The 24,770-nt window shown below is 34.3% G+C and overlaps 2 protein-coding genes, 1 non-coding gene and 1 pseudogene across 4 annotated transcripts; 1 reads left to right on the top strand and 3 right to left on the bottom strand.

The window, feature by feature from the left end:
• Nucleotides 1-266: 266 nt before the first annotated feature.
• Nucleotides 267-7,877, top strand: LOC107412267 (serine/threonine-protein kinase EDR1). 2 transcript variants are annotated; one of them, XM_016020008.4, is made up of 14 exons: nucleotides 267-937; nucleotides 1,808-2,227; nucleotides 3,053-3,156; nucleotides 3,558-4,287; nucleotides 4,375-4,684; nucleotides 4,927-4,967; nucleotides 5,530-5,598; nucleotides 6,059-6,159; nucleotides 6,326-6,404; nucleotides 6,486-6,584; nucleotides 6,711-6,779; nucleotides 6,901-6,950; nucleotides 7,145-7,321; nucleotides 7,437-7,877. In XM_016020008.4, exons 1-14 carry the CDS (start codon nucleotides 500-502, stop codon nucleotides 7,573-7,575), a joined length of 2,826 nt encoding a protein of 941 aa, XP_015875494.3. In that variant the 5' UTR covers nucleotides 267-499; the 3' UTR covers nucleotides 7,576-7,877. The 2 variants fall into 2 exon arrangements, with proteins under 2 accessions (XP_015875494.3, XP_015875493.3); XM_016020007.4 differs by having other exon boundaries at nucleotides 3,558-4,684.
• A 1,941-nt stretch (nucleotides 7,878-9,818) lies between these two features.
• On the bottom strand, nucleotides 9,819-10,713 carry LOC107412264 (uncharacterized). Its single transcript, XM_016019997.4, has one exon. It carries the CDS (start codon nucleotides 10,443-10,445, stop codon nucleotides 9,894-9,896), a length of 552 nt encoding a protein of 183 aa, XP_015875483.2. The 5' UTR covers nucleotides 10,446-10,713; the 3' UTR covers nucleotides 9,819-9,893.
• Nucleotides 10,714-11,860: 1,147 nt separating this feature from the next.
• On the bottom strand, nucleotides 11,861-12,021 carry LOC112490780 (U1 spliceosomal RNA). The gene has a single exon (XR_003054979.3). It is a non-coding gene; the product is annotated as a U1 spliceosomal RNA (small nuclear RNA).
• Nucleotides 12,022-15,215: 3,194 nt separating this feature from the next.
• Nucleotides 15,216-20,161, bottom strand: LOC112490667 (uncharacterized; annotated as a pseudogene).
• Between the last annotated feature and the right edge of the window lie 4,609 nt (nucleotides 20,162-24,770).

Here is a 24,770-nt window from a genome sequence, read left to right as displayed (position 1 = left end):
CATGCACCAAGTGTAATAAAATAATTACACGTATGAATCAATCTTGGATAGATTCACAACACGTGCGCCTACAAGCACCCAATACATGTATGTTCCAACGTTGACTAATCCCTACGTGGCGTGTCGTTAGTGGTTCATTTGGTAATAACTTGTCAACCCCGCGTATGAAATGGTTCATGGCATTCTTGTGATTTGATTGAAAACCATGTCCGTTTATGACCGGCCAACATACATACCACTGCGTTAAGTTTTCCCTCCTTTGGCTTTCCTCTCTGACCCAGAGCCATATAGACGAGAAGAGAAGGAAAAGGGAGAGAGAGAGAGAGAGAGAGAGAGAGAGAATTACTAAATTAGAGAGAAAGAGAAGGAAATCGAGAGGGAAAGTGAGGGAAAATTGAGAAAGAAAGTGAGAGAAAATCGGTGAGAGCAGAATTTGATGTTGAGAAAACAGTAGAGGGACAAAGAAAGAGTGAGAAAGTGAGAGAAAGTAGAGAGAGAAATGAAGCACATTTTCAAGAAGCTTCATATAGGAAGCAACCACGACCCTGGTCGATCCAACGAAACTTCTAATACCTCCGTCACGCCGCCACAGACATGCGCCTCCGATCACCGCACTGTTTCCGGTCAGAACTCCGGCTATCCTCCCGCAAGCCCATCTTCGTCTTCGCCGTCGCCGTCTTCGGCTTCCACCGTCAGCGCAACTGGCACCGGAATACCTTTCTCAGCAACTATGAATCGGTCTGATTACATGTCGTCTGAAGAGAAATTTCAGGTTCAGCTTGCCCTAGCGATCAGCGCTTCGAATTCGGATGGTCGCGATGATCCGGAGAAGGATCAAATCCGAGCGGCGACTCTCTTGAGCTTGGGGACTCATCGAATGGATTCCGCGAGGGACAAGGACGACGCTGCCTCCGAGGCCTTGGCCAGGCACTACTGGGTGGGTTCTGATGAATTTTGGAAAATTGAAATTTATTGTAATCTTTTGTTCTTGCTTGTTGTGCGTTGAATTGTGTATGAAAATTGAAATTTATTGTAATCTTTTGTTCTTGCTTGTTGTGAGTTGAATTGTGTATTGGTAGTTAGATTTTTGTATTTCTGTCTCTGACTATGGATTGGTGTTAATTAGGGCGATTATTAGATTGGGGCGGAATTTTAGAACTTGTTTATTGCACTCTTGAGTTAGAGATGGTTTGGTTTTCGGCAAATTTTGAGAAGCAGTTGATTGTGAAAAAAATTCTTAACATTTTGCTTAACTTTATGCTAGAGTAGTGGATAGAATTTTGTCTAGCACAATGAATTGTGTCCAATAGGCACTGGCAAGGGATTGATTGGGTGAGAAAACCATTTTACGTTTGCTTTGTTAGTAGTTTCACTTTTAAAAATTTGATCTTTTACAAGTTTTGTAATTTTCTTTTTTGACTCGCGTACTTATGCAAACACATATTAGAATTGATTACAATTTCCATGAATGTTAATCAATTTTTAAAGTTTTTTTCTTTTAACAACAATTTTCTTTAGTTGAAAGCATGAAAAATTGGGTGGGGAAGAAATGAAATATTTGCTTTCAATAGATTTGTATTTATTTCATTTTTAGCTTTCATATGCCAATCCAGATAGCTGAATGCATTTCCATAACATGAAAATTAAATTGCAATTTGCGCAGCTGTTAACTTATACCAATTTGTTATGACTTAATGTTTGTTCTTCAATTGGAATATTAATTTTGGATTTTACACTTGTGCTGCTATTGAAAAATAATTTTGTATTTTTCTATTTTGCTTGACTACTGGGTTATGTCAATCACCAGGAATATAACGTGCTTGACTACGAAGACAAAGTGGTGGATGGTTTTTATGATGTGCATGGATTGTCCACAGAAGCTATTCAAGGAAAAATGCCTTCACTTGCAGATCTTGAGACAAACCTTGGAAACTCTGGCTTTGAAGTTTTATTAGTCAACCGAACAATTGATCCTGTGTTGGAAGAGTTAATTCAAATTGCACAATGTATTGCACTAGACTACCCTGTCAGTGAGGTTACCATTTTGGTACAGAAGCTGGCTGAGCTCGTTATGGAACGTATGGGTGGGCCTGTAAAAGATGCTAATTTCATGTTGGCTAGGTGGATGGAAAGAAGTACTGAGTTGAGGACATCTCTACACACCAGTGTATTTCCTATTGGGTCCATAACTCTTGGCCTTTCTCGTCACCGTGCTTTGCTTTTCAAGGTTAACTATTAGATTCTCATTAGTTGGTTTTGGTCATTTTTTCCCGTTATCTCTTTCAATGCCGTCTCTTATCACCCGTACTTTTATTGGTTATGTGGTGTGGTAAATGATCGCCTTCCTTCGCTCTTTATCATTCTTTTCTTTTCTTAATCTTCTTAGTAAATTCCTGCAGCATGGAACCATTGGCTTTGAACCATTACAATTTTAGCTGTACTTTACTTATTGTGGCAGGGTTGCTCAGTTGTTGTGGGCCTTGGGATTTGTTCCTTGGTATTATGTGGTAGTCAAGCCTTTCTTGGTTTTTCTGTAATTAGGTGCTTCTTAGGATCTGGTATGATTAACTAAGCTAGAAATGGATTATAATGATTTGTTTCTCCCAGAGGGTTTTTTGTTTTTGTATGGAGTTGTAGCCACAAGGTAGGTCTTACATAGTTAGATTCTCAACTTGTTTAGCATTTTTTAAATTTTTAATTTTATTTTTATTTATTAATTTTCTTGGGAATGAACATTTAAATTCGCTTTCTTTCTCTGGTAAATGCCACCCCATTTATCAGAAATTCCATTCAATTCCTTTGCTTTACAATCAACTTTGGTTAATTTCTGAAATTTCCATGTCAGGACAATCTTAAAAGCTGATTTTGTAATGCTCTTATTGTTAAGTTTCTTTTAAGAATAAAAGAGTTAATGTTAAGTTTCTTCTAGTTATGTTTAAGAAATTTTGAATTTAGTGCTGATGAGGTCAAGATTGATGATCTTACCATTTACAAGTACCTAGTTGCCTACTTGGAAGCTGTGTATTCATTTTCTTTGTTTCCTTGGTTGTAGGTATTGGCTGACAATATCAAGATGCCTTGTAGACTTCTAAAAGGTAGTCATTACACAGGTGTCGAGGATGGTGCTTTCAACGTAATAAAGTTGGAGGATGAAAGGTCATGCTGTGCCTTTTGTACTTTTTGATATTGTTGTTCATATACTCTTTATGATGCTGTGGGTTGAGACTTTTGTTGTTGAAGTTGATATTCATGAACTTGTATTCCAAGAACGTCCTAAAATTTTGTGGCTTTTCTTTTACTTCTAAAACATTTGCTTTCCTTTTATCATTTTTGGTTGACCTATGTTCTTGAAATCATTACCTTGAACCATCATATGAACTTTCTAATGTGTCTTAATAGCTGGGGTCAAGTATTTACCTGTCTTCAATTGCCCAGACTCTCTACCCAGACTCATTAATGTAGATTAAGAAAAGCCGAATGTCTCCTTTTGTTTTAATGGTAACTGTTAGTTTGTTCTGCTTTCATATGGCTTTAGATATGTTATTTTCTGTCTTCAGGGAGTTTTTGGTTGATCTCATGGCAGCCCCTGGAACACTTATTCCAACTGACATTCCAAGTGCAAAAGACACTACCTTTAAGCCATACAACCCAAATAGCAGTATCATTCCAACACATTATTCACTTAATGATTCTGGAGTGGCTTATTCAGGAGCATACCCTCCACTTCAAGGTGAGGGAAGCAGCCAAAATCCTGCATTTGAAAGCAGCTCAGTGCTAGATCGAAATTCAAGGTCTGCAAAGGCAGAATCTGTGCCTGCATTCTCTGGTTCTAGTGTCGACAACACTGGTTCTGGTGTCGACAACACTGGTTCTTTTAAAATACCTAATAAAGTGGCTCCTTCAAATCAGTCAGATCATCTTCCATCATCAGCCATTGGGGCTTCTCGCTTTAAAGGGAACCGTGGAGCCAATACAGTTGATGGAGGTGTAAGGATGAATATGAATGTAGTTCCATATAATCAAAACCCGGAGGATCCTAAGAATCTTTTTGCCGATCTTAATCCATTCCAAATAAAAGGAACTGGCAAAACTTCCGTGTATAACAAAACCATAGAGAATAAAGTTGATGAGATCCAGAGACCAAGGAATAATGTTATCCCTGGCCGACCTCCTGCACCATTAATGTGGAAAAGTCTGCATGCTTGCAATGAAGTCCCTAGAACAAAAGAGTACGATTATATGGAAGGTCTCTTTCCAAGAATCAAACGTGAACCTAATGATTATAAGGTATCATCAGCTTCTACCAGCAATACTTCATCTGAAAAGATCAATAATGACGGTTGTAAATCATCTGACAATACTTCTAGTTGTCAGTTTAATAAGTTGACTATGGCGGAGGATGGAAACACTAACTATGAGGGAGAACATCCGAGGGATGCGAAAGATTTGCGGAGTGACACAGTAGATGTGGCAAAAGAAAATGACGAGATTGATTTCCGTTGCCATAGAAAATTCACACATGACACAGTTTTGGGTGCCCATTTGAAGTTGAAGGATCCAGAAAGTCCTAGCTCATCGGTTGAATCCAGCAGAAATAGGGTTGATAAAGTATTTGATGATGTAGATGTAGGTGAATGTGAAATTCCGTGGGAAGATCTAGTTCTTGGTGAAAGGATTGGCCTAGGTAATCTACAGACCTCGACAGGTTTCTTTAGTTTATTTGGAAATCTTGGCAGTAAATATGAAATCTGTTTTTCGATTTTGATAATTTTGTTATTTTGCTTTTTTCTATTTCCATATGACTCTCTCTTTCTATTTGGTGCTCTTGTTGTTCATTTTCATTTTTTGTTTAATTCATGCCTGACAATAAATTTATTTTAGTTGGGAGAGTCTAATTATTCCCTTTTTGTTCTATTTTGTGATTAGGTTCATATGGTGAAGTTTACCATGCGGATTGGAATGGAACAGTGAGTTTTTTTTTGGGTACTTTATAGTCATATCATTTTTGTTTTTTCACTTAATTTTGAATAAGAATGTTTGTTGTTGAGAGTATGCTTAGCCAACAATATTCTTAAAGTTCTTTAATTATCTTATTGTTTGATTGCATCTAATTGTATGATTTTCTTACTTAGTCAGTTTTTTTTTTTTTTTTTTTTTTTCGGTTTTTGTTTTTGTTTTCTTTTCCATCTTTCAATTCATGAGCAGTGTTTATGTAATAATATTATGTAAGAAGTCTTTGAGTACCATTTAGTAGTATGACTAAAACTTGCACAATTATAACCTATGGTTATCCAGCCATGTTTTATTCTGTCCCTTTCTTTTTGTTATTTTACTGGAAAGCAGGTGGAGGCGTATAATTGTTTCTGCTATCATCCTTGCAGTGGTTGTTTTGCTGGAAGAATATCTGGAATTTTTGTTTTCTAATATTTTTGTTCGCTTGCTGAAGCTTCTTCTAATATTATGATTCCTTGTCCTATCGTTTCAAAGGAATTCCTAATTTTTGACTTGTAGATTGTTGTTAAATTACAGGAGGTTGCTGTGAAGAAGTTCTTAGACCAGGATTTCTCAGGCGCTGCTTTGGCTGAGTTCAAAAGGGAAGTAAGTAACGAACTACTCTAGGTGGATCTGATATTCTGATACTAATTACCAAGAATATTTGGAAAATATATGAGATATGAATTTGTTCTAACTTTGCCTTGTTCAGTTACATAAGATTGCTGCTAGTTTTGTTCTGTTGTGTTAAATATATCAAGCTAAATTATCAAGGAATTTATAATTAAATCATATGTGGAGACCAGTATTTGGTGATATCGGTATTGTTGCCTTGTTATGATGCCCCACTAGAATCACTAATTTATCATGCTATGAACAAGTAAGCCCTTCTCTCTTGAAAAGACAATGGTTTTATCAAAATCTTGTGGAGTAGTATAATTCTTGAATTTTGCACTTTTTAAAGCTTGACTGGATCAAGACTGATTGGAGTTGGGATCATTGCTGTTAATGTTTTATCAATTTAAATTTATTAACCTTGCATTTCTTATCCTTTATCCAATATAAGGTACGGATAATGCGTCGGCTGCGTCATCCAAATGTTGTTCTATTTATGGGTGCTGTTACGCGACCTCCAAACCTCTCTATTATTACTGAGTTTCTTCCAAGGTATAAATATGGACCTTGGTCTTTGAAGCATATCTTACCAATTTGGAGTTTAGGCTAATTCAATATGTAATAGTCTTCAATTGATTGATAATGCTGTTCATATTTACATGGTTGCAAGTTTCATGGTTTCTCAATTAGTGGTTTTGTTGGTGTTTGGTTTCTGCAGAGGAAGCCTATATCGGATCATACATCGTCCTCATCATCAAATTGATGAGAAGCGTAGAATTAAGATGGCTCTTGATGTGGTACAAGATAATGTAACTTTTATTCTTTTTAACAAGTAGTTTGCATCCGTATCTGCTTTAAGGACTTATTTTATTTTTCAGGCTAGGGGTATGAATTGCTTGCATGCTAGTATGCCCACAATTGTTCACAGAGATTTGAAATCACCTAACCTTTTGGTTGACAAAAACTGGAATGTTAAGGTATAGAGTTCCTTTCGGTATTATTTTATTCTTCACAAATGTGTCATGGTTGATAAGAAAACGAGGGAACATAAAGAACCTATGATAAGTTGCTATCTTAAATTGGAATTCACTCTACTTGTGCAGGTAGGTGATTTTGGATTGTCACGGTTGAAACACAACACTTTTCTGTCATCCAAGTCAACTGCTGGAACGGTAAGAATCTTTCAGTGTTTTCTTTTGTAGTTTCTGTGCATGGACACAATTAACAGCAACTTTAATATTATCTTGATGCACTTCAAATTTCTCTCTCATCAAGTCTTCTTTCATGTGTTAGCCTGAGTGGATGGCACCTGAAGTTCTCCGCAATGAGCCCTCAAATGAAAAGTGAGTTGTTTGTTATGGTTGTACTGGTATTTCTATTGCCAGTTGGAGGTGGTGGATTTTTTGTGTTCTAGTTGTACGATTGTACTAGTCGTTTGGCTAATGCTTCCTTAATTTCCTTTTTTCAATTGCACTGAAGAGCATCAATGTTGTTTTTGGTTGCTAAAAAGTATAAATCTTTTGTGTTAAAAATGCAGGTGTGATGTATATAGCTTTGGAGTAATTTTGTGGGAGCTTGCTACTATGAGATTGCCTTGGAGCGGGATGAATCCAATGCAAGTTGTCGGCGCTGTGGGTTTCCAGAATCGTCGCCTTGAAATACCAAAGGAAGTGGATCCTTTGGTTGCAAGTATAATTTCTGAGTGTTGGCAGACGTGAGTTTATGAAATTCAGTTGGATGTATGCATATATATATATATTTGTTAAACTTTCTTAGAGGAGTATCCCCAGTTCATTTGATTGTTACTTTTTATCTTGGAACTGTTTCAGTGAACCAAACTTGCGGCCCTCGTTTGCGGAGCTGACGGTGGCTCTCAAGCCCTTGCAACGGCTTGCTGTCCCTTCCAATGTGGACCAGCCAAGTTCACCTCTACCGCAAGAAATCTCGGTGAATCCTACTCAAGTGTGAATAAAGTGATATTCAACCTGTAAATGATTAGAATATATACTGTAATTCTAAATATGAAAATCGAAAAGGAATGAAAGAAAAGCTTGTAAATGATTGTATTTCAACTGCTGCCCAAAGACTGCAGCGGGGTGTTTTTGTACCGAGTGCAAGTCCATAGTTTATTCACAAGCAGTGCGCAGTGCCTAACACCCAAATTTTGGAGGGTTATATATATATATTTTTTATATATAAAATATTATTTTTGTGACGAATTACATTGTATATGTATTTTTATTAGAAATATAAAGTCTAAACTACTTTTAGACTGTTTTTGTTTCAAAAGAAAAATAGAAATTTATATTAATTTCGGTGTGGATATAAAATTATAACACATTTTCTACTTTGCCATCCAAATTTTAATTTTTCTTCCATTATGTATCAAACTAATGTTTCTTTTCCATTTTAGTTCAATTGTATGTGCATCTCCAACAAATTTGCCTACACACTGCTATACGGAAACAATACAAAATAAAATAAAATTGTTTATAAACAAAGTTAGGAGTTAGCACCCAATTAATTTACCAAATTTTCTTTGATTGGATTAAAGTGACACAAAAACAATAATTTGGAGACCCTGTGAGAAAATTTAATAGTTTAGAGGCGAAGTAAAAAACGTATTATAATTTGAGGATAAAATTATAACTTAAGAAACTATTTAAGATCACCAAACAAAGTTTAAATTTCTTAGTTTGTACTAAAACTATAACTTAAAAATAAATTTTAAAATTGATTTTTAAAATATTAGAAGACTTGGCCTAGAATCACTGCAAAAACACTCTCAGGTTTTGGGTAAATATTCCCCCTAATAAAAATTTTAAGAGGAAAGAAATATACTTTGTTACATTAAAATTGACTCAAAACTTAAAAAAATAAACTCACTTCAGTTTATCAAACTGAATGATATTAGAATATAGGATTTATAAAAATTAAACATATATCAAAAGCATAAATGCTGGTATCATACAATTCCACTTCTTTTTTTTTTACTTGATGCATGGATGTGGATATATTTAATAATATAAATATTTATAAATTTTGATGTATAGAACAGAAAATAGATCATTCTATATTTTATAAATAGAACATAAAAGTATTTTAATTTCATTTTTTAAATTAAAAATAATATAATAGCAATGGTAGAAAAACAAAAGAGAAGCTATATTTTCAATGTTAATTTACTTTATGTTTCTTAATTTACGCCAAATATATCATGATATTAAAATGTAAAATTATTGTTAATACATTTTTCAACCTTAAAATATTGTAACTTGATTTTTTGGAGCCAATTATAATTATAATTTACAAAATGTATTTCTACAATATATATGATCTGTTAATGAAATTTATAGTATAAAGTACAACGATAATGAAAGCCAAGATCTCATCTATTGAAAAACAAAAATGAAACAAAGAAGGATAAATTTTAGAAAAGTTATTTTTTTACATTTTAAATAATAAACTCTAAAAAAAAAAAAAGATTGCTCAAAAGATTGAACTTCTTACTCTGTGATCTAAAAATTGGCTCAAAACTAAAAAATATATTTACTTCGGTTAATTAAATAGAATAATATTTTAATGTAGAAATTATAACAGTTGAATTTTATATCAAAAGCATAATTACTGGTATCATACAATAACTAAATAGATTGCCTGAGAGCTAAAAAAGGCTCGTGAGACATGATCTTAATTGACATATCTAACGAAGAAGTGTTAGGTTAACTGAAAAATTTTCATCCATGGAGGATAAACTATAAAGATTACCTTTCAAGCAGATGGCATCAATTGCTCTTCAATACAGTGATTTGTTGATAATGCTATGATAAAATTTGATCCCTCATGGCCAGATATGAGTACGTATTTAGAGTAAAATTCTCTATATTTTGTTATATTCAGTTTGTAGCACTTGCATCTGGTGTGTATTCAATTTGTAATGTATTTATTTATTTTTATTTTGAGTCTCCCTCCAAAGTTTTGTGGCTATTAATGTTCTGACCATTTCAGGGTGGATGAAATTGTGGGAATTTTTTTTTAATTTTTTTATTTCTTGGTTTTGGGATCATATGATGGGGAACTAATATAGAAGAAGGTGAACCCAAAAAAAAAAAAAAAAAAAAAATCTATTACAATTTCTTGAAATATTGAATGAGGGAGAGAGTGGGTTTAGAAAGAAAGAAATAGTATCTGAGGTTAAGGATTTTCGGTGGTTATGAGTAATCATTTTTTGGCATTTTATTTTATTTTTCTTTTTTTATCCAATAATAAAAAATTAAATAAACTATTTACAGAGAGATCGTCCTTTTGATAGAAGGCAAATCTGTGGATAAAAAACTGTAAATAACTAAATCTCTTAATGAACCCTTGCGAATGGTATATTTACGAAGTAGTCCCTCCCTTTCGAACCCAACTTTCTCTAATACCCTTTGAGAAGCTTTATTTTCTACATCTGTATGAGCTTGCAACCTTACTATTTCTGGCAAGTCCTTGAACACTTGAGGAACTGCAATCTTCATTGCCTGTGTGACTATCCCTTGTCCCCAGTACTTCACGGCTAGACCATATCCTACATCTGCTCTGCACCTGTCCTCACCTGATCCTTGGAACACAGAGATGAACCCGATCGAACGGTCATCGATGCATATCGAACGCCTCCAAGGGTGGGGTATACAAACATCTTTGATGAAAGTCAAAGCCTCATCTTTTGATGTCAAAGTCTTCCATCGAAGGTTTCTAGTAACTTGATCATCGCCTGCGAATGACAGCATATCATCTGCATCCGTTAGCTTGAATGGACGGAGGGTGATGACTTTTTTTGATGAATTGTGAATCTCCATGAACGCAAAGACAAAAATATTAATGCAGGTGCCAGAATATGCCTGCTTTACAGCATCAGGTTTAGGCTTTGGTACCAAGCCACCAACCACACTACCACTAAATTATGTTATCTTTTAAGAACGTGAAAGACCCGTTTGGTACTTCACCAAAATATATATATATATATATATCCTTTTTTATGTTAATTTAGGAATATTATTTGTATTGAATTTCTTTCATTTATTCAGCTCCTTCTTGTTGGTTACCTTTTTATCTACTCTGTTTTGTCACATGCAATTATTTACTCTGCTTCTTATCCTTTAGCCTTAGAAAACTACAAATAACCTTTTGTGCTTGAAAACAAATCGGAATTGAATTGGTCTTTATTGTGTCATTATCCACCAACTACTCTACTATTTATCTATATTTATTTTAAGTTATTTTTTATGTTCTTATATTTTTAAATTTTAATTTTGGTATGGTGTAGACTAGTGCAGAACAGAACAACAATATTCTAACTTTCTCTATGTCATTCACATTCTTATTCTTATTAACAGGCCAATTGTATATTGCTTTTGTCATCTGCCGGCACCACCAGGGCAACCTTATTTAATTATAACATTAAGGGAGAGAGAAAGAATTGATTTTTTTTTCCATCCAAGATTTTAACAATTCTTTTAACTGGTCTTAGAGCTCAAACAAATTAAGATTGAATACTGGCATGAAAAGAAACCATTAACAATAATCTGGATTGTAGTTCAGTAATTAAGTCAAAAAAGGGGATCAACATCACACATAATTTCAAGTGGGTATACCTTGCTTGAGCCCAAAAAAACATGTGGTAGCACTTTGTTTGAACTAAAGACTAAGCGGGTACTCTTTGCTCTTCGATTTTCAGAAATAGTATTGTTGTTAATTTGTAACTTTATTGAACTTTTACAATTTCATAACAATGATTCAGGCTAATAAAGTCATATATATAATTGGAAAGGAAGCGCCTTGCTTTAGTTTCTCGCTGCAAATTTTGAACTCTATTGATTTCTCTCCAAGTCAATGGCAGAAGCCGATCCGATCATGGGAAGGTTGAGTTCTGAGGCTGTCAAGAGATTGGATTACTTTGGGATGCAAAGAATTGGCTCAAGAAGTTTGCAATGGAGAGAAGATTGCTTCCAACCTAATAATAGGAAATTTATTTACTCCGGTTGGAATCAATATTAATGGGTTACCTCTTACACCGATCTCTGTTAGGCATCTTATTTCAAAAATTCCTTGAAATTAAGAAGCACAAGCCATTCAAAAAAATATGTTTAAAAATTTCTTTGGAATTAAGAAACACAATCCATTCAATAAAATATTTTGTTGAAAATCATATTAAACTTGAACTAGAATTGGACATATTTGTCGAAAATCATATTAAACTTGAACTAGAATTGGACAGGGGCCGCGCGAACGCAGGCCCCCACTGCCACAAATTATGACGTTGGCTCTCCTACATTGAGGAGACCATAGGCGAGCACCCCTCCTAAGTGCAATGGAGGTCACCAACCTAGGCCATGAGTCTTCTTGATCGCCCATTGACCCCGTCCAGGTAAGTATGTTTCTATGTTGTAACCTCTGCCTTCTTATCCATCTGCCGCATTCCCTTACTTTCTTTTTGTTTCCCATGTGGGACTATAAACTCGGTATTCCTCTAGCATCAATTTGTGGAACCTAGTTGGGAAGTTTGATCATGATTGATATGATGATCTCATTATCAAAATTATAGGAACCCCACCACCACATAAATATATATGGTAATTATTCAATTATTATCTCTGGTTTCTTTATATATAGAAGAATGCTCACTCTCTGTGCGTTATATGATGCTGGCTTGAGCTAAACCAAGAGATTGTTTATGGGGCAGTTCACGTCTTTGCTGGATTATAAAAACAACAAAGTATATAAACCATGATGCTAATAATTGAGAATCACAAAAATAAGCAGGTTATTGTTAAATCACGGCTTTCATGTATTCAAGCTTAGGCAAGTATTAATAGGACCGATGTCCAGTTTTTAGTTGGTATAGATGTTGAAGTTAAGGGGACAATATCAGCAGGCTGTAGGCACAAAGACACTGCTTTGAGAAGGTGCAGTGAAGGTGGTGTCACAACATCACTTGCCATGATATTTGTTTTTGCAGACTTCCCAGGAGCCTTTGTCACCTTTTAAAATTCCATACTTTGTGGCAGTCTCTAGCTTTCACTTTGATCATCGTGAATGACAGCAGATCATCTGCATCTATGTGCTTGAATGGATGGACTGTGATGACTTTTTATAAACTATGAATCTCCATAACCGCTATGTGCTAGCAAATAGAAATACATTACCTAGATAGAAGAACATGCTTGTTTAAGTATATCAAATTTGGCTCTGAAGACATTGTAATAAACTGTCTTAAGATAGCCAGTTTTGTTTATTTTTAAACTTGGCTCTGAAGACATTGTAATCCTTGAACTTTGTTAGATGCCAGAGTAGAAGATGAGTTAGCAATCCTACCAATAGTTGGAATGGGAGGATTAGGAAAAAACCTACACTTTTGCTCAACTAGTTTTCAATGATGAACATGTAAAAAACAAGCATTTTGACTCAACAATCTGGATATGTGTCTCTGATTCTTTCGATTTGAAATTGCTTCTTGAGAGAATCATTGTATATGTAGAAGAAAACAAAAGAATATCGTCTTGAGATGGATCAATTGCAAAGGTATTTTTGAGAACAACTAAATGGAAAGTGGTATTTTCTTATCCTTGTGGAATGAAAATCGTGAGAAATGGCTTGGTTTACAACATTTGTTAATGAGTGGGGCAAAAGGGAGTAAAAGTACTGGTAACTACTCGTAGTAAAATGGTTGCGAAAATCATAGGTACAATGCAGCCATATTACTTGGGGATTTTAGATGAAGAGAAGTCGTGGTCTGTGTTTAAAACAATGGCTTTTGAGCAAGGAGAAGAGCCTCAAAGTTCTGATATTGTAAATATTGGAAAGGAAATTGTAAAAAGATGTGGAGGAATTCCTCTTGCCTTGAGGACAATAGGAAGCATGTTGTACTTCCAAGATTCAGAAACAAAATGGTTGTCTTTCAAAGAGAAAGATCTCTCAAAAATCTCTCGAAACGAAGATGATATTTTACCAACACTTAATTTGAGTTATGATTATCTTCCATCACATTTGAAACATTGTTTTTCTAATTGTAGCTTATTTTCAAAGGATCATGACATCAATGTGCAGACTCTGATAAATTATTGGATAACATTGGGATTTGTTTAAGTCCCCTGATCAAACTGTTGAGGATGAACATATCATAATATGAAAGTGTTTATTAATTTTGTTATGTATGTGACAGAGAATATCAATAACATATAACCAATTTTAATAACTTGATTATTAAAGTACACATGAACACTTTTTCAAATTATTACATATAGTAATTTTAAAATCATTTTAATTTATTCCAAACAAATAGCAAACTACCATTAGATATTTTAACTTCAAAGTATAAAATTATTATAATTAACAAATAAGTATAAAGTCTAACCTTAATTGCAATTCCCACCGTTTCTTAGACTGACCTGTTCATATGCATAATTTCATCTACAATCCTTTGAAAGTATTCTTCAGTGACACTTTCTTGGAAGATTGTTTCAATCATGGTTTTCAAATTTAAAATTGTCAAACCAATTTTATTTCGTTTCTTTATAAAACTTTGATCAACAGCCCTTCTGTACAATCAATAATAAAGTAAGTTAATCAAAAATTGTCAAACCAATTTTATTTCGTTCCTTAAAAAACATTGATCAACAGCCATTCTCTACAACCAACAACAAAATGAGTTATATTAATGAACGTAACAGCTAAAACTCACAAGAACTCAAGCTTGAAGAATAAGCTTCACAAGAAATTTTTTGTATCTGTTTGCGATAATCCAGAGAAAAAGGAAAGAATCTAAGTAGAGGGTATGATGGAGAAAAATCTTGTATTACTTTTTGTCACACACTTCAGAAATTTGTTTATGTATAGAGCAAATATTATACGGTTATATGACCTCTATTAGCTTCTTTGTATAAGATCGAATTTTGCTTTATTTGTTTCAGCCCTAGAAAAAATACAAATTAAAATGCAGATCAGATACTTCTGCTTCATCAACACTAATATCATGTATTAGTCCACCCTCTTTCAATCTCTATCAACTACTCTCCTATTTTATCTGTATTTATATATTTAATATATGTATTGTATGAGTTATTTAATATCATGCATGAGTCTACCCTGTTTCAATCTCTGCCAACTACTAAACTATTTCATTTGTATTTATACAATTAATATATGTATCGTGCGAGTTATTTAATATTATGTATTTTAATATTTGTAGTTTGGCATGCTATGTGGTAGTGTAGAAAAGAATCGATCTTTGAAACTATTCTCTACGTCACTTCTTTTTTCTTGCTCTTTTTTTTAGTTCATCTCGTAATCTAAAAGAAAAGTTAAAGCAACTACCATTTACAAAATACATTAAAACTACCTAATAGAGGGACACCAAACTTGAGATAGAAGAAAGCCTAATTTTCGCCAATTTAGCTTTCGTTAAACCTTCACATATATAGTTTAGCTTTACGTGTTGGTATATCAATTACATATATAAACAAAGTATGACCTCTACAGGAGACTCCAAATATATATATCATTAATAAACCCATATATAAGATAATTCCTTCCTTATTTACACAGTCGTTGAGTAAGGGAAATTCGTTTTATTAAAAACTATAGACAATAAAATCTCTTAACACTCCTTGAGAATGAAATATTTCCTGAGAAGCCTCTCTTTTTGGAACCCAACTTTCTCTAATGCCCTTTGAGAGGCTTTATTCTCTACATTCACAAAAGCTTGCAGCCTTACTATTTCTGGCTGGTCCTTGAACAGTTGAGGAACTGCAATCTTCATTGCTTGTATGACTATCCCTTGTCCCCAATACTTCACGCCTAGACCATATCCTATATCTACTTTGCACCTGTCCTCACCTGATCATGGGAACACAGAGATGAACCCGATTGAACGGTCATCGATGCATATTGAACGTCTCCAAGGGTGGGGTATGCAAACATCTCTGATGAAAGTCAAAACTTGATCATCTTTGGATGTAAAAGTCTTCCATAGGTTCTTCGAGATTGTTGGATTTTTAAAACAAAAAACACAGCAAAAACGAAAGAGAAAGAAGCTTAAACTGGTGTGGTCTCAACACCCTCATTCATTATGGACATAACATATAACCACAAGTTTTTAGAAACAGTAAACCATCTAATTTTCACCTACTACTGCAGTAATCGTATTGCCAAAAGACAAGCCATACTTTGACTACCTAATACAACAATGTTTCTATCAAAAAAATGAAAGTACAGTAACTAATCATTACAAATAAACTTATGACAGCAACAAAAGTGACATTACACTAACACTCCTCCTTGGCACTTTTGCTGGAAACACTAAGATCATTTCGTAATGTTTCAAACATGTTTCTTGGCAAAGCTTTTGTCAAAATATCAGCAAGCTGAACCTCAGAATTGCAATGAATTAGCTTCACTTCACCATTTCTTTCAGCTTCTCTCACAGCATGATATTTGACTGGAATATGCTTTGTTCTTCTATGTTGACCTGGATTTTCAGCAATGGAAATTGCAGACTTGTTATCATAGTATATTGTGGTAGCTTCTTCTTGCCTCTTATTTAAATCAACAAGCAACTTCGTTAGCCATAAAGCTTGATTTGAAGCAGCTGCAGTAGCAATATATTCAGCTTCAGCTGTGGATTGAGCAACTGAACCCTGTTTTTATGAGCTCCATGAAAAAGGACCTGAACCAAGAGAAAATAAGTACCCTGAAGTACTTTTTGAATCCTCCATGCTTCCAGCCCAATCACTATCAACATAGCCCATCAACTTGCTTTCTTCTTGCTTCAAAAACCAAACACCATAGTCTATGGTGCCTCTAATGTACCTTAATACTCTTTTAGCTGTAGAATAATGCATATGTGAAGGAGCATGCATAAATCTGGAAAGCAAACTCACAGAAAATATAATGTCAGGTCTAGAAGCACATAAATACAGCAAACTTCCAATAAGGCTTCTATAGGTTAAAACTTCAATCTTGGTAGCACCATCTTCGAGTTCAAATTTTTGATTGTAAACCATTGGAGTGTCAATTGGATTACACTTCTCCATGTCAAACTTTTTAAATAATTCCACAGCATACTTCTTTTAGGATAAGAAAATGCCATGACTAAATTGATATATCTCCATGCCAAAGAAGTTCTTCATCACTCCTAAATCTGACATTTGAAACACCTTTTGCATTTTAGATTTAAACTCCAACACACTTTGTGAATCTCCTTCTGTAACAAACAAGTCATCAACATATAGAGAAACAATCAATTTTTCATCATTTGAACCTGACTTCACGTACAAGTAGGCTCATTCTCACTCCTTTTAAATCCTTTTCCAACGAGGTGTGAGTCAATTCTGCTATACCAAGCTCTGGGAGCTTGTTTCAAGCCATAAAGAGCTTTATGCAATTTATAAACCTTGTCTTCCTTTCCTTGAACAACAAATCCTTCAGGTTGTTCAACATATACTTCATCCTGCAGGTAACCATTTAGAAATGCAGATTTCACATCTAAATGGTAAACTTTCCAGCCCTTTTGAGCGGCAAGTGCTAGTAGAAATCTAATTGTTTCATGTCTCGCAACTGGTACAAACATATCTCCATAATCAATACCAGGTTGCTGCATATAACCTTTAACTACCAATCTTGCTTTATGCTTATTTATTGTACCATCAGCATTGACCTTGGTCCTAAAGATCCATTTCACTCCAATGGCCTTTTTGCCTTGGGGTTTGTTCACCAATTCCCAAGTTTTGTTTTTGCTTAATCATATTGATTTTCGTTTTCATGGCCTCTCTCCATGTCTCGAACTGATTTGTGTCATTGAAAGTAATTGGATCACACAATGCTAGGTTGCATATTTCATATTCATCAGTTAAGGGTCTTGTACCTTGAACATCGGACAGAGGTCTTATAGCTCGGACATCGGACAGGGATCTTGTATCTCGGACATCGGACAGGGGTCTTATAGCTCGAAAATCGGACAGGGATCTTGTATCTCGGACATCGGACATGGGTCTTGTATCTCGGATATCGGACAGGAGTCTTATAGCTCGAACATCAAACAGTGGTCTTATAGCTCGGACATCGGACAGAGGTCTTGTATCTCGGACATCAGACATGGATCTTATATCTCGGATATTAGATAGGTGTCTTGTATCTCAGACACTTCTCTCGGATGCATCAGTCAGAGGTCTTGTACCTCGAATGCTTATCTTGGATGCATCAGTCAGAGATCTTGTACCTTAGATGCTTTTCTCATATACATCATTTAAAGATCTTGTACCTCGAATTCCAACAGCATCTTCATCATTTGAATCATTCTCCTCCTGAATCTCATCATGTTCTTGGATAAAATTCTTTTCTGAGGCTTGAACTTCATTTTTTTCCCAATTCCAAATAGCAGCTTCATCAACTTTAACATTCCTACTAACAATTAGCTTGTTAGTTTTCAAATGATATACTCTGTACCCTTTTGTGTTGCTGCTGTAACCAACAAAAAGTTCCATATCAGCTTTTTGATCCAACTTATCTCTCTTAATTTCAGGAACATGTGTATAACAAATGCTCCCGAATATCTTCAAATGCTCCACAATAGGTTTGACCCCATACCACACCTTATGTGGAGTTTTAAACTCCAATGCTTTAGTTGGTAATCTATTTAGCAAATACACTGAGGTATTTACTGCTTCAGCCCAAAACTTCTTTGGTAATTGCTTCTCAACCAACAAGCATCTACACATCTCCATTATAGTTCTATTCTTCCTCTCACTAACCTTATTTTGCTGAGGAGTATAGGGAGAGGTGAGCTGATGTTGAATTCCAGCTTCTTTGCATTGCAACTCAAAATTTTGAGCTGTATATTCAGTCCCATTATCAGATCGTATCACCTTGATGCCACATTTTGCTTGATTTTCTACCATGGCTTTAAAGCTGGTGAAAATCTCAGCAACTTCAGATTTTTATTTCAGAAAATACACCTAACACATTCTGAGAAATCGTCTATGAAAGTGAGAAAATATCTACTACCATTGATAGAATTCTCACTCATAGGTCCACATACATCACTATTAATTAACTGAAGCTTTTCAGAGGCTCTCCAAGCGCCTTTCGAAGGGAATGGCAGCCTTTGTTGCTTACCAAGCTGACACACTTCACACACTTCCAGGTTTTTGCTAACAGCAGGCATATTCTCCACCAATTTCTTTTCATGCATTAGATTCAAGGAGTCATAGTTAAAATGACCAAGTCTTTTATGCCACAACTTAGATTCATCACTAGTTTTCGCATAAAAAACATTATTTCCCTTCTTGTCTTATAGATCTTCTTTGTTTAGTTGCTTGTAAAGCATTAACAAGCTCTGATAAAGAAATCTGATTCAAGTCTCTTGACTCCTCCAAAGATGAAATCTTTGCTTCGAACTTCTCTGGTAAGCTGACCAACACTTTCTCCACCACTTTTCTGTCACTCAGCTCCTCTCCAAGAATTCTGATTTGGTTTACTACCTTCATTAGTCTGTCAATGAAGTCTTTTACCAACTCAGAATCCTTCATTTTTAAAGTTTTGAACTCCCTCTTTAAGTTAAATACCTGCATTTGTTTTGTTCTTACACTTCCCTGGAACTCTTCTTTCAGCTTGTCCCAGACCTCTTTAGCTGTAGTGCAAGCCATAATTCTAGTGAACATCACTTCTGAAACACCAGCATGTAAGGCAGATAAAACCTTAAACTTTTTTGCAACCTCCTTACTATGTTGCTTTATTTGAGCGATAGTGGGATTTGCTGTCAAAGGGGGAGGATTTCTATTGGTCTCTACAACTTCCCACAAGTCAAAAGCTTGAAGGTAAGCTTACATTTTTATAGACCACATGGCATAATTTTCTTCAGAAAATATAGGAGGTGATGGAGCAGAAAAATGAGTTGAAGCCATTTAAAAAAATGAAGGAAAGGTAGAAGGAAGGTTTCTGTATTTTTTTTTTTTTTTTTGCGATTTCACTCATAGCCCCACTAAGATCATTAGAGCTCTGATACCATTTGTTGGATTTTTAGAACAAAAAACACAGCAAAAATGAAAGAGAAAGAAGCTTAAACTGGTGTGGTCTCAACATCCTCGTTCATTATGGACATAACATATAGCCACAAGTTTTCAGAAACAGTAAACCACCTAATTTTCACCTACTACTGCAGTAATCATATTTCCAAAAGACAAGCCATACTTTGGCTACCTAATACAACAGTGTTTCTATCAAAAAATGAAAGTACAGTAACTAATCATTACAAAGCAACTTATGACAGCAACAAAAGTGACATTACACTAACAGAGATACTTGATCATCACCTGGGAATGACAGCAAATCATCTACGTCCTTTAGCTTGAATGGATGGAGGGTGATGACTTTTTTTTTTTTTTTAAGAGTTATGAATCTCCATAAACACAAAGGACAAAAATATTAATGCCTGCTTTGCTTTAGCAGGTTTAGTTCCAAGCCACCAACCACAGTACCACACTAATAAATTATGTTGTGTTTAAGAATATGAATGACCCATATTGGTGTTCACGTAGGAATATTATGTTGAATTTCTTTTATCCCATCTCTTCTTGGCGGTTTCATTTTATCTACTCTGTTTTGTCACATAGAAGTTTGATACTTAACTTCTTAACCTCTAGCCTTAGAAAACTACAAATTAATGAAAATGCAAACAAAATTTGTGATTGAAAACAGATAGCAAGTGAGTTATTCTATAATGTGTCATTATCCGCCAACTACTCTATATTTATCTACATTGATTTTAAGTTAATTTTATGTTCTCGTATTTTATTATTTTAATTTGGCAAGGTGCAGACTAGTGCAAAACAGAACACCAATCTTTGAACTTTCTTTATGTGACATTTTTATTCATATGAATAAGCCAATTGTATTGTTTTTGTCATCTGCCGGCACCCTATTTAATTGTAAAATTAAGGGGGAGAGAGAGAACTCTCATAGTGTTATATGCTATTTTTTATTTAAAAATATTGTAATGAAAATCAATCTGTGTGCAAGGCACGTGGACTCCTAGCTATAAAGATAAATCGACATTTAGAACTCTCATTTGCGTTGAAAAAACCCTAAAGTGAGAGACAACTCCTGAATTGAAAAATGGCAAGCAATCTGAGTGAAATGTAGACACATCTCCTTGCAAATCGAACCTTGCAAATAGGACGTCATCAGAGCATGTTCTTTACCTACTTTGACTGGTGAACTTTTGGTCTCGGATCTTGTTCGACTCAGTGGACGTCAAAATAGCATGTGAAAAGTGCTTTTTAAGCTTCAGGCCATGAGAAGTTTTATGGGAAACAGCGTGCATGGCAATTCTAGTGCAAGTTCTAGATACAAGCTTTTTGTATCTATGCATGTTTCTTTTTTATTTTTCTTTTTTTTTTTTTACTTTCTTTTTTTTGTTTTAATATTTTTACTTATTTTAGTATTATTATTTACGTAGATGATCGTAGATGCTCTCTGAAATACTGACCTCGAAGCATTGAGGATGTCCACCCAGCTCATTTTCGGGCAAGTGAAATCTGTCTCGAACTCTCTATTAGTCAGAGGTGGACTTTGCATGCCATCTTGAGACTCTTCCTCAACCTTTAGTAGCAATAGACTTTTCCTCTAGTTCTATGTTAGGGTTAGTGTTTTCTTTATGTGGATTTCTATTTTATATGTATCTTTCATTTACTGTGACTTTACTTCTCTTTTTGTGTTAGGGTTAGGGTTTTCTACAGGGATTTCTATGAATTTCTGTTTTATGTCTCTTTCATGTACAAAAATGGGTTTTCTATAGGGACTTATGTGGATATCTATTTCATATGTCTCTTCATGTACAAAAATTGATTTTTTGTGGAGACTTCTACGGATTTTTGTTTTATACGTTTTTTTGAAACTGTTTATTATTTTTATGGTAATGACTTAGGCTCTCATTTTTATAAGGGTTAGGGTTTTCTTTAGGGATTTCTGTGGATTTTTGTTTTATATGTCTCTTTCATGTACAGAAGAAATTATTATGTTGATTAAGCTTCATGGACATTTTATTGTAAGTGTTTAGTTTTTGGTGTGAAATGCTGTCATCATAAGAGGAAACTTTGCCATAAAATAAGCCAAAAATAGTCTTTTTGTTTTGATCTCTTTTCTCTTGCTCTACACCAATGCGTCTGCCACTGTTAGTCTTCTCTTTCTCTCTCTACCCCTTTTCTCCTGCATGCTTATCCTCGCAAAAACACTCCTTGTTAGGTTCATTTGGATGTTATAGTTTAAACAGCTTTTGTAGAAGTTCAATTTCGGTTTTGTTTGGATTATTGGATTGTCGGCTTTTTCTTTGTTTTAGGTTTTTGCATGCTGGATTTGAGTTTTAAATGTTCATGAAATTGCAAATAGAAATCAAAAGCAAGAAGCTGATATTGTGTTGAACTCAACGGTCACTTTAGAGAAAAGAATATAAAAATAATATAGTGTATTTTCTCACACCTGTATAATCGGGATGGAAAATGTTGGTAGTTAACATAAACATGATTTGCGAATTGTTGGTTGGCATGTCCACTTGTCTAGTAGGTTCCTTCTATTCAAAAACTGCTTTACGTGGTTTTATACCTTCAGCATATGCTAGTCACTGGAATTATATGCTTAATTTTCCTTTCCACACGCAGTGAAGAGTGAAGTTTTCATGCAGTTGCCCACTTTTATGTTTATGGGAAATCCCAATTTGTTTTTTTTTAGTGATGTAGGATAGGTAGGAAAGAAAAAAAAAACTGAAAATTAAAAAAATAGAGTTATAATATCACACTAGAACAATTTTAGGAATCATTTTTGAAATTCGAAGACTTTGGTTTGCATCACACAAAATCAAAAAATAATTTCAGAAAAATACTTATATTATTAATCAACTATCTAAAAGAGTTACGAAAACCCTATTTATAATAAAACCACCTAATAACATTAGAAAACTAAAATAATACCTAATAATATCAGGAAATTAAAATAATAAGAACCTAATTAATTAAACAAGGAAACTAATTAATAAAAATTCCTAAAAAATAAGAAAATTAAAATAATAACATAACTTTAATTAAATAAGGAAACTAAATTAGATTAAGGCTACAAAGATCCTTGACAGGAAAATAAGCCTATCTTCATCCTAACTCATTCCAAATCAAAGTTTGGGCTTTAGAATGTGATTTTCCTCTCCTTTGATAAGTTTTCAAAAGTTGTTTCCAATTTGCAACAATTTCTTATTTCCATCTTACATCAATTCTCCTAGCTTAGAAAAACTTGACTCCGATGAGTTGATAGCATGAAATTGCTCATAGAAATCAGGATTGGATTTTAGAATTTTTTTTTTTTTATCATAAAAAGAATACTTTTGGTTGTCTTCATTAATCTTCTCACTAAACAATGCAATAGGATGTCCTTCTTGAGTATCTCCATTTCCCTCATTTGATATTTCACATATCACTTCAAAATTCTTTGTAAAATTTGGTAGTTAAAGAACTTGAGCCTCAATCAACTTTTTCCTAGTTTCCTGTCCAAATTCTTTATTGGAAAGAATGTGCTGTGACTTTTATAAGTTGTTTGAGACCTTACTTTGCTTTTCTATCTTATAGTTATCCATCTCAACTACCATCATAGGTTTCAACACAATTTTTCTATTATTAAATATGAAAGAGTAAGTGTTTTCTTTCCCACAATGAAACACGTCTCTATCATAAAACCAAGGATGACCAAGAAGAATATATGTTACTTTCATTGAAATCACATCATACCAAATAGAATATTATAAACTCTACATGAAAAAGAAACAAAACAGCGTTGAGTTACAAGAATTGAAATACTATCAATCCATGCTACCTTGCATGGATGTAGATGTAATTCAACAGGAAGTTTTAGTGCTCTACCATAAATGCCTAAACAACATTCATTCTACTGCCACTATCAATGATAAGGTTTTTTCCTTGATTTCCACAACAAACTAGCATTTGAAAAATAGATGTGCACTTCCAATCCTCCTTCTCAACTTTCGGAATTGTAAGAATACGTCTTACAACAGTATTTAATGAAGCATCTACTTCACCTTCTTCTTCCAAATCATCTAGATTATAGATCCCATAGTTGAAGTTGTCTTCGTCCTCCTCCTTCTATTGATCTAGTTCTTCTTCATATTTTGTACCAAAATGTAATTTCTTTCTTGGGATAATTTTATGCCATATGACCAATCCATCCATACTTGAAACATTTGGGGCGCTTTTTCTCTAAAAGCAGCAATATCAAAAATAGATTCCTTGGACTTTGTGGGCTGATTAGATGGTTGATTTGCTATAGTTACAATATTTTGATTTAGTAATGCATCAAGTCTCTTAAAATTTTCAAGATACTCCTCTAAATTCAAAGAAACTTGAAAAGCTTGCTCCAAGTTGTTGATGGGTTGTCGTAATAAATCCTTTTTTAATGTCAGACCTTAAACCATATTTAAATCTTGCTTCGAGTCTTCAATACATCAAATTTTTGCGTATATTCAGCAACTGATATATTATTCTACTTCAAATTAATTGTTCTCTCTCTCTCTCTCTCTCTCTCTCTCTCTCTCTCTCTCTCTCTCTCTCTCTCTCTCTCTCTCTCTCTCTCTCTCTCGCTGAGTGAATCTTAATTTAAATATCAAGGAAAGAATTCTAGCTGGCTAAGATATTATCAAGAAACTTCCAAGCTCGAATTAAGAAAACTATCATTATTACATTAACACACCAAGTACAATACAGATTGACATCCTCCTCTTAGAACAATCATGATTGTGCACCAAATTTTTGCAGAAATACCACCATCTTCTTCTTCTTCTTCTTCTTCTTTTTTTTTTTTTTTTTTTTTTTTTTTTTTTTTTTTTGGTGTGTGTGTGTGTGTACGTCCTATACTAAAAAACTTATTTCTTTAAAGACCTCATACTTTTCACCATCAGCAGCAGCCAGCAGCTAGAAATAAAAGAACCATTTATGTTATTTAAAAAACTGAACTGAGTGTGAAGATACTGTATGATTACATCATTGGTCGGAATCTCATTTCCTGGAGCGCTAAGAAGCAGCCCCTTACTCACCTCTTAATCTATAAAAACATTTGCGGATGGTTGTTCCTTCGGG

The sequence above is a fragment of the Ziziphus jujuba genome, chromosome 10 (genome assembly GCF_031755915.1).
Source record: "Ziziphus jujuba cultivar Dongzao chromosome 10, ASM3175591v1".
Taxonomy (NCBI): Eukaryota; Viridiplantae; Streptophyta; class Magnoliopsida; order Rosales; family Rhamnaceae; genus Ziziphus; species Ziziphus jujuba.
The sequence above is the reverse complement of the archived record's forward strand: the minus strand, read 5'-3'. Positions and strand labels throughout refer to the sequence as shown.

Excerpts from the sequence above, each read along its gene's own strand:
- LOC107412267 (XM_016020007.4), top strand. The coding sequence starts at position 500 with ATGAAGCACATTTTCAAGAAGCTTCATATAGGAAGCAACCACGACCCT. Across the intron at positions 938-1,807 it reads CCTTGGCCAGGCACTACTGG|GAATATAACGTGCTTGACTA; the intron begins GTGGGTTCTGAT and ends GTCAATCACCAG. Across the intron at positions 6,405-6,485 it reads TTAAGATGGCTCTTGATGTG|GCTAGGGGTATGAATTGCTT; the intron begins GTACAAGATAAT and ends TTTATTTTTCAG.
- LOC107412264 (XM_016019997.4), bottom strand. The coding sequence starts at position 10,445 with ATGGAGATTCACAATTCATCAAAAAAAGTCATCACCCTCCGTCCATTC.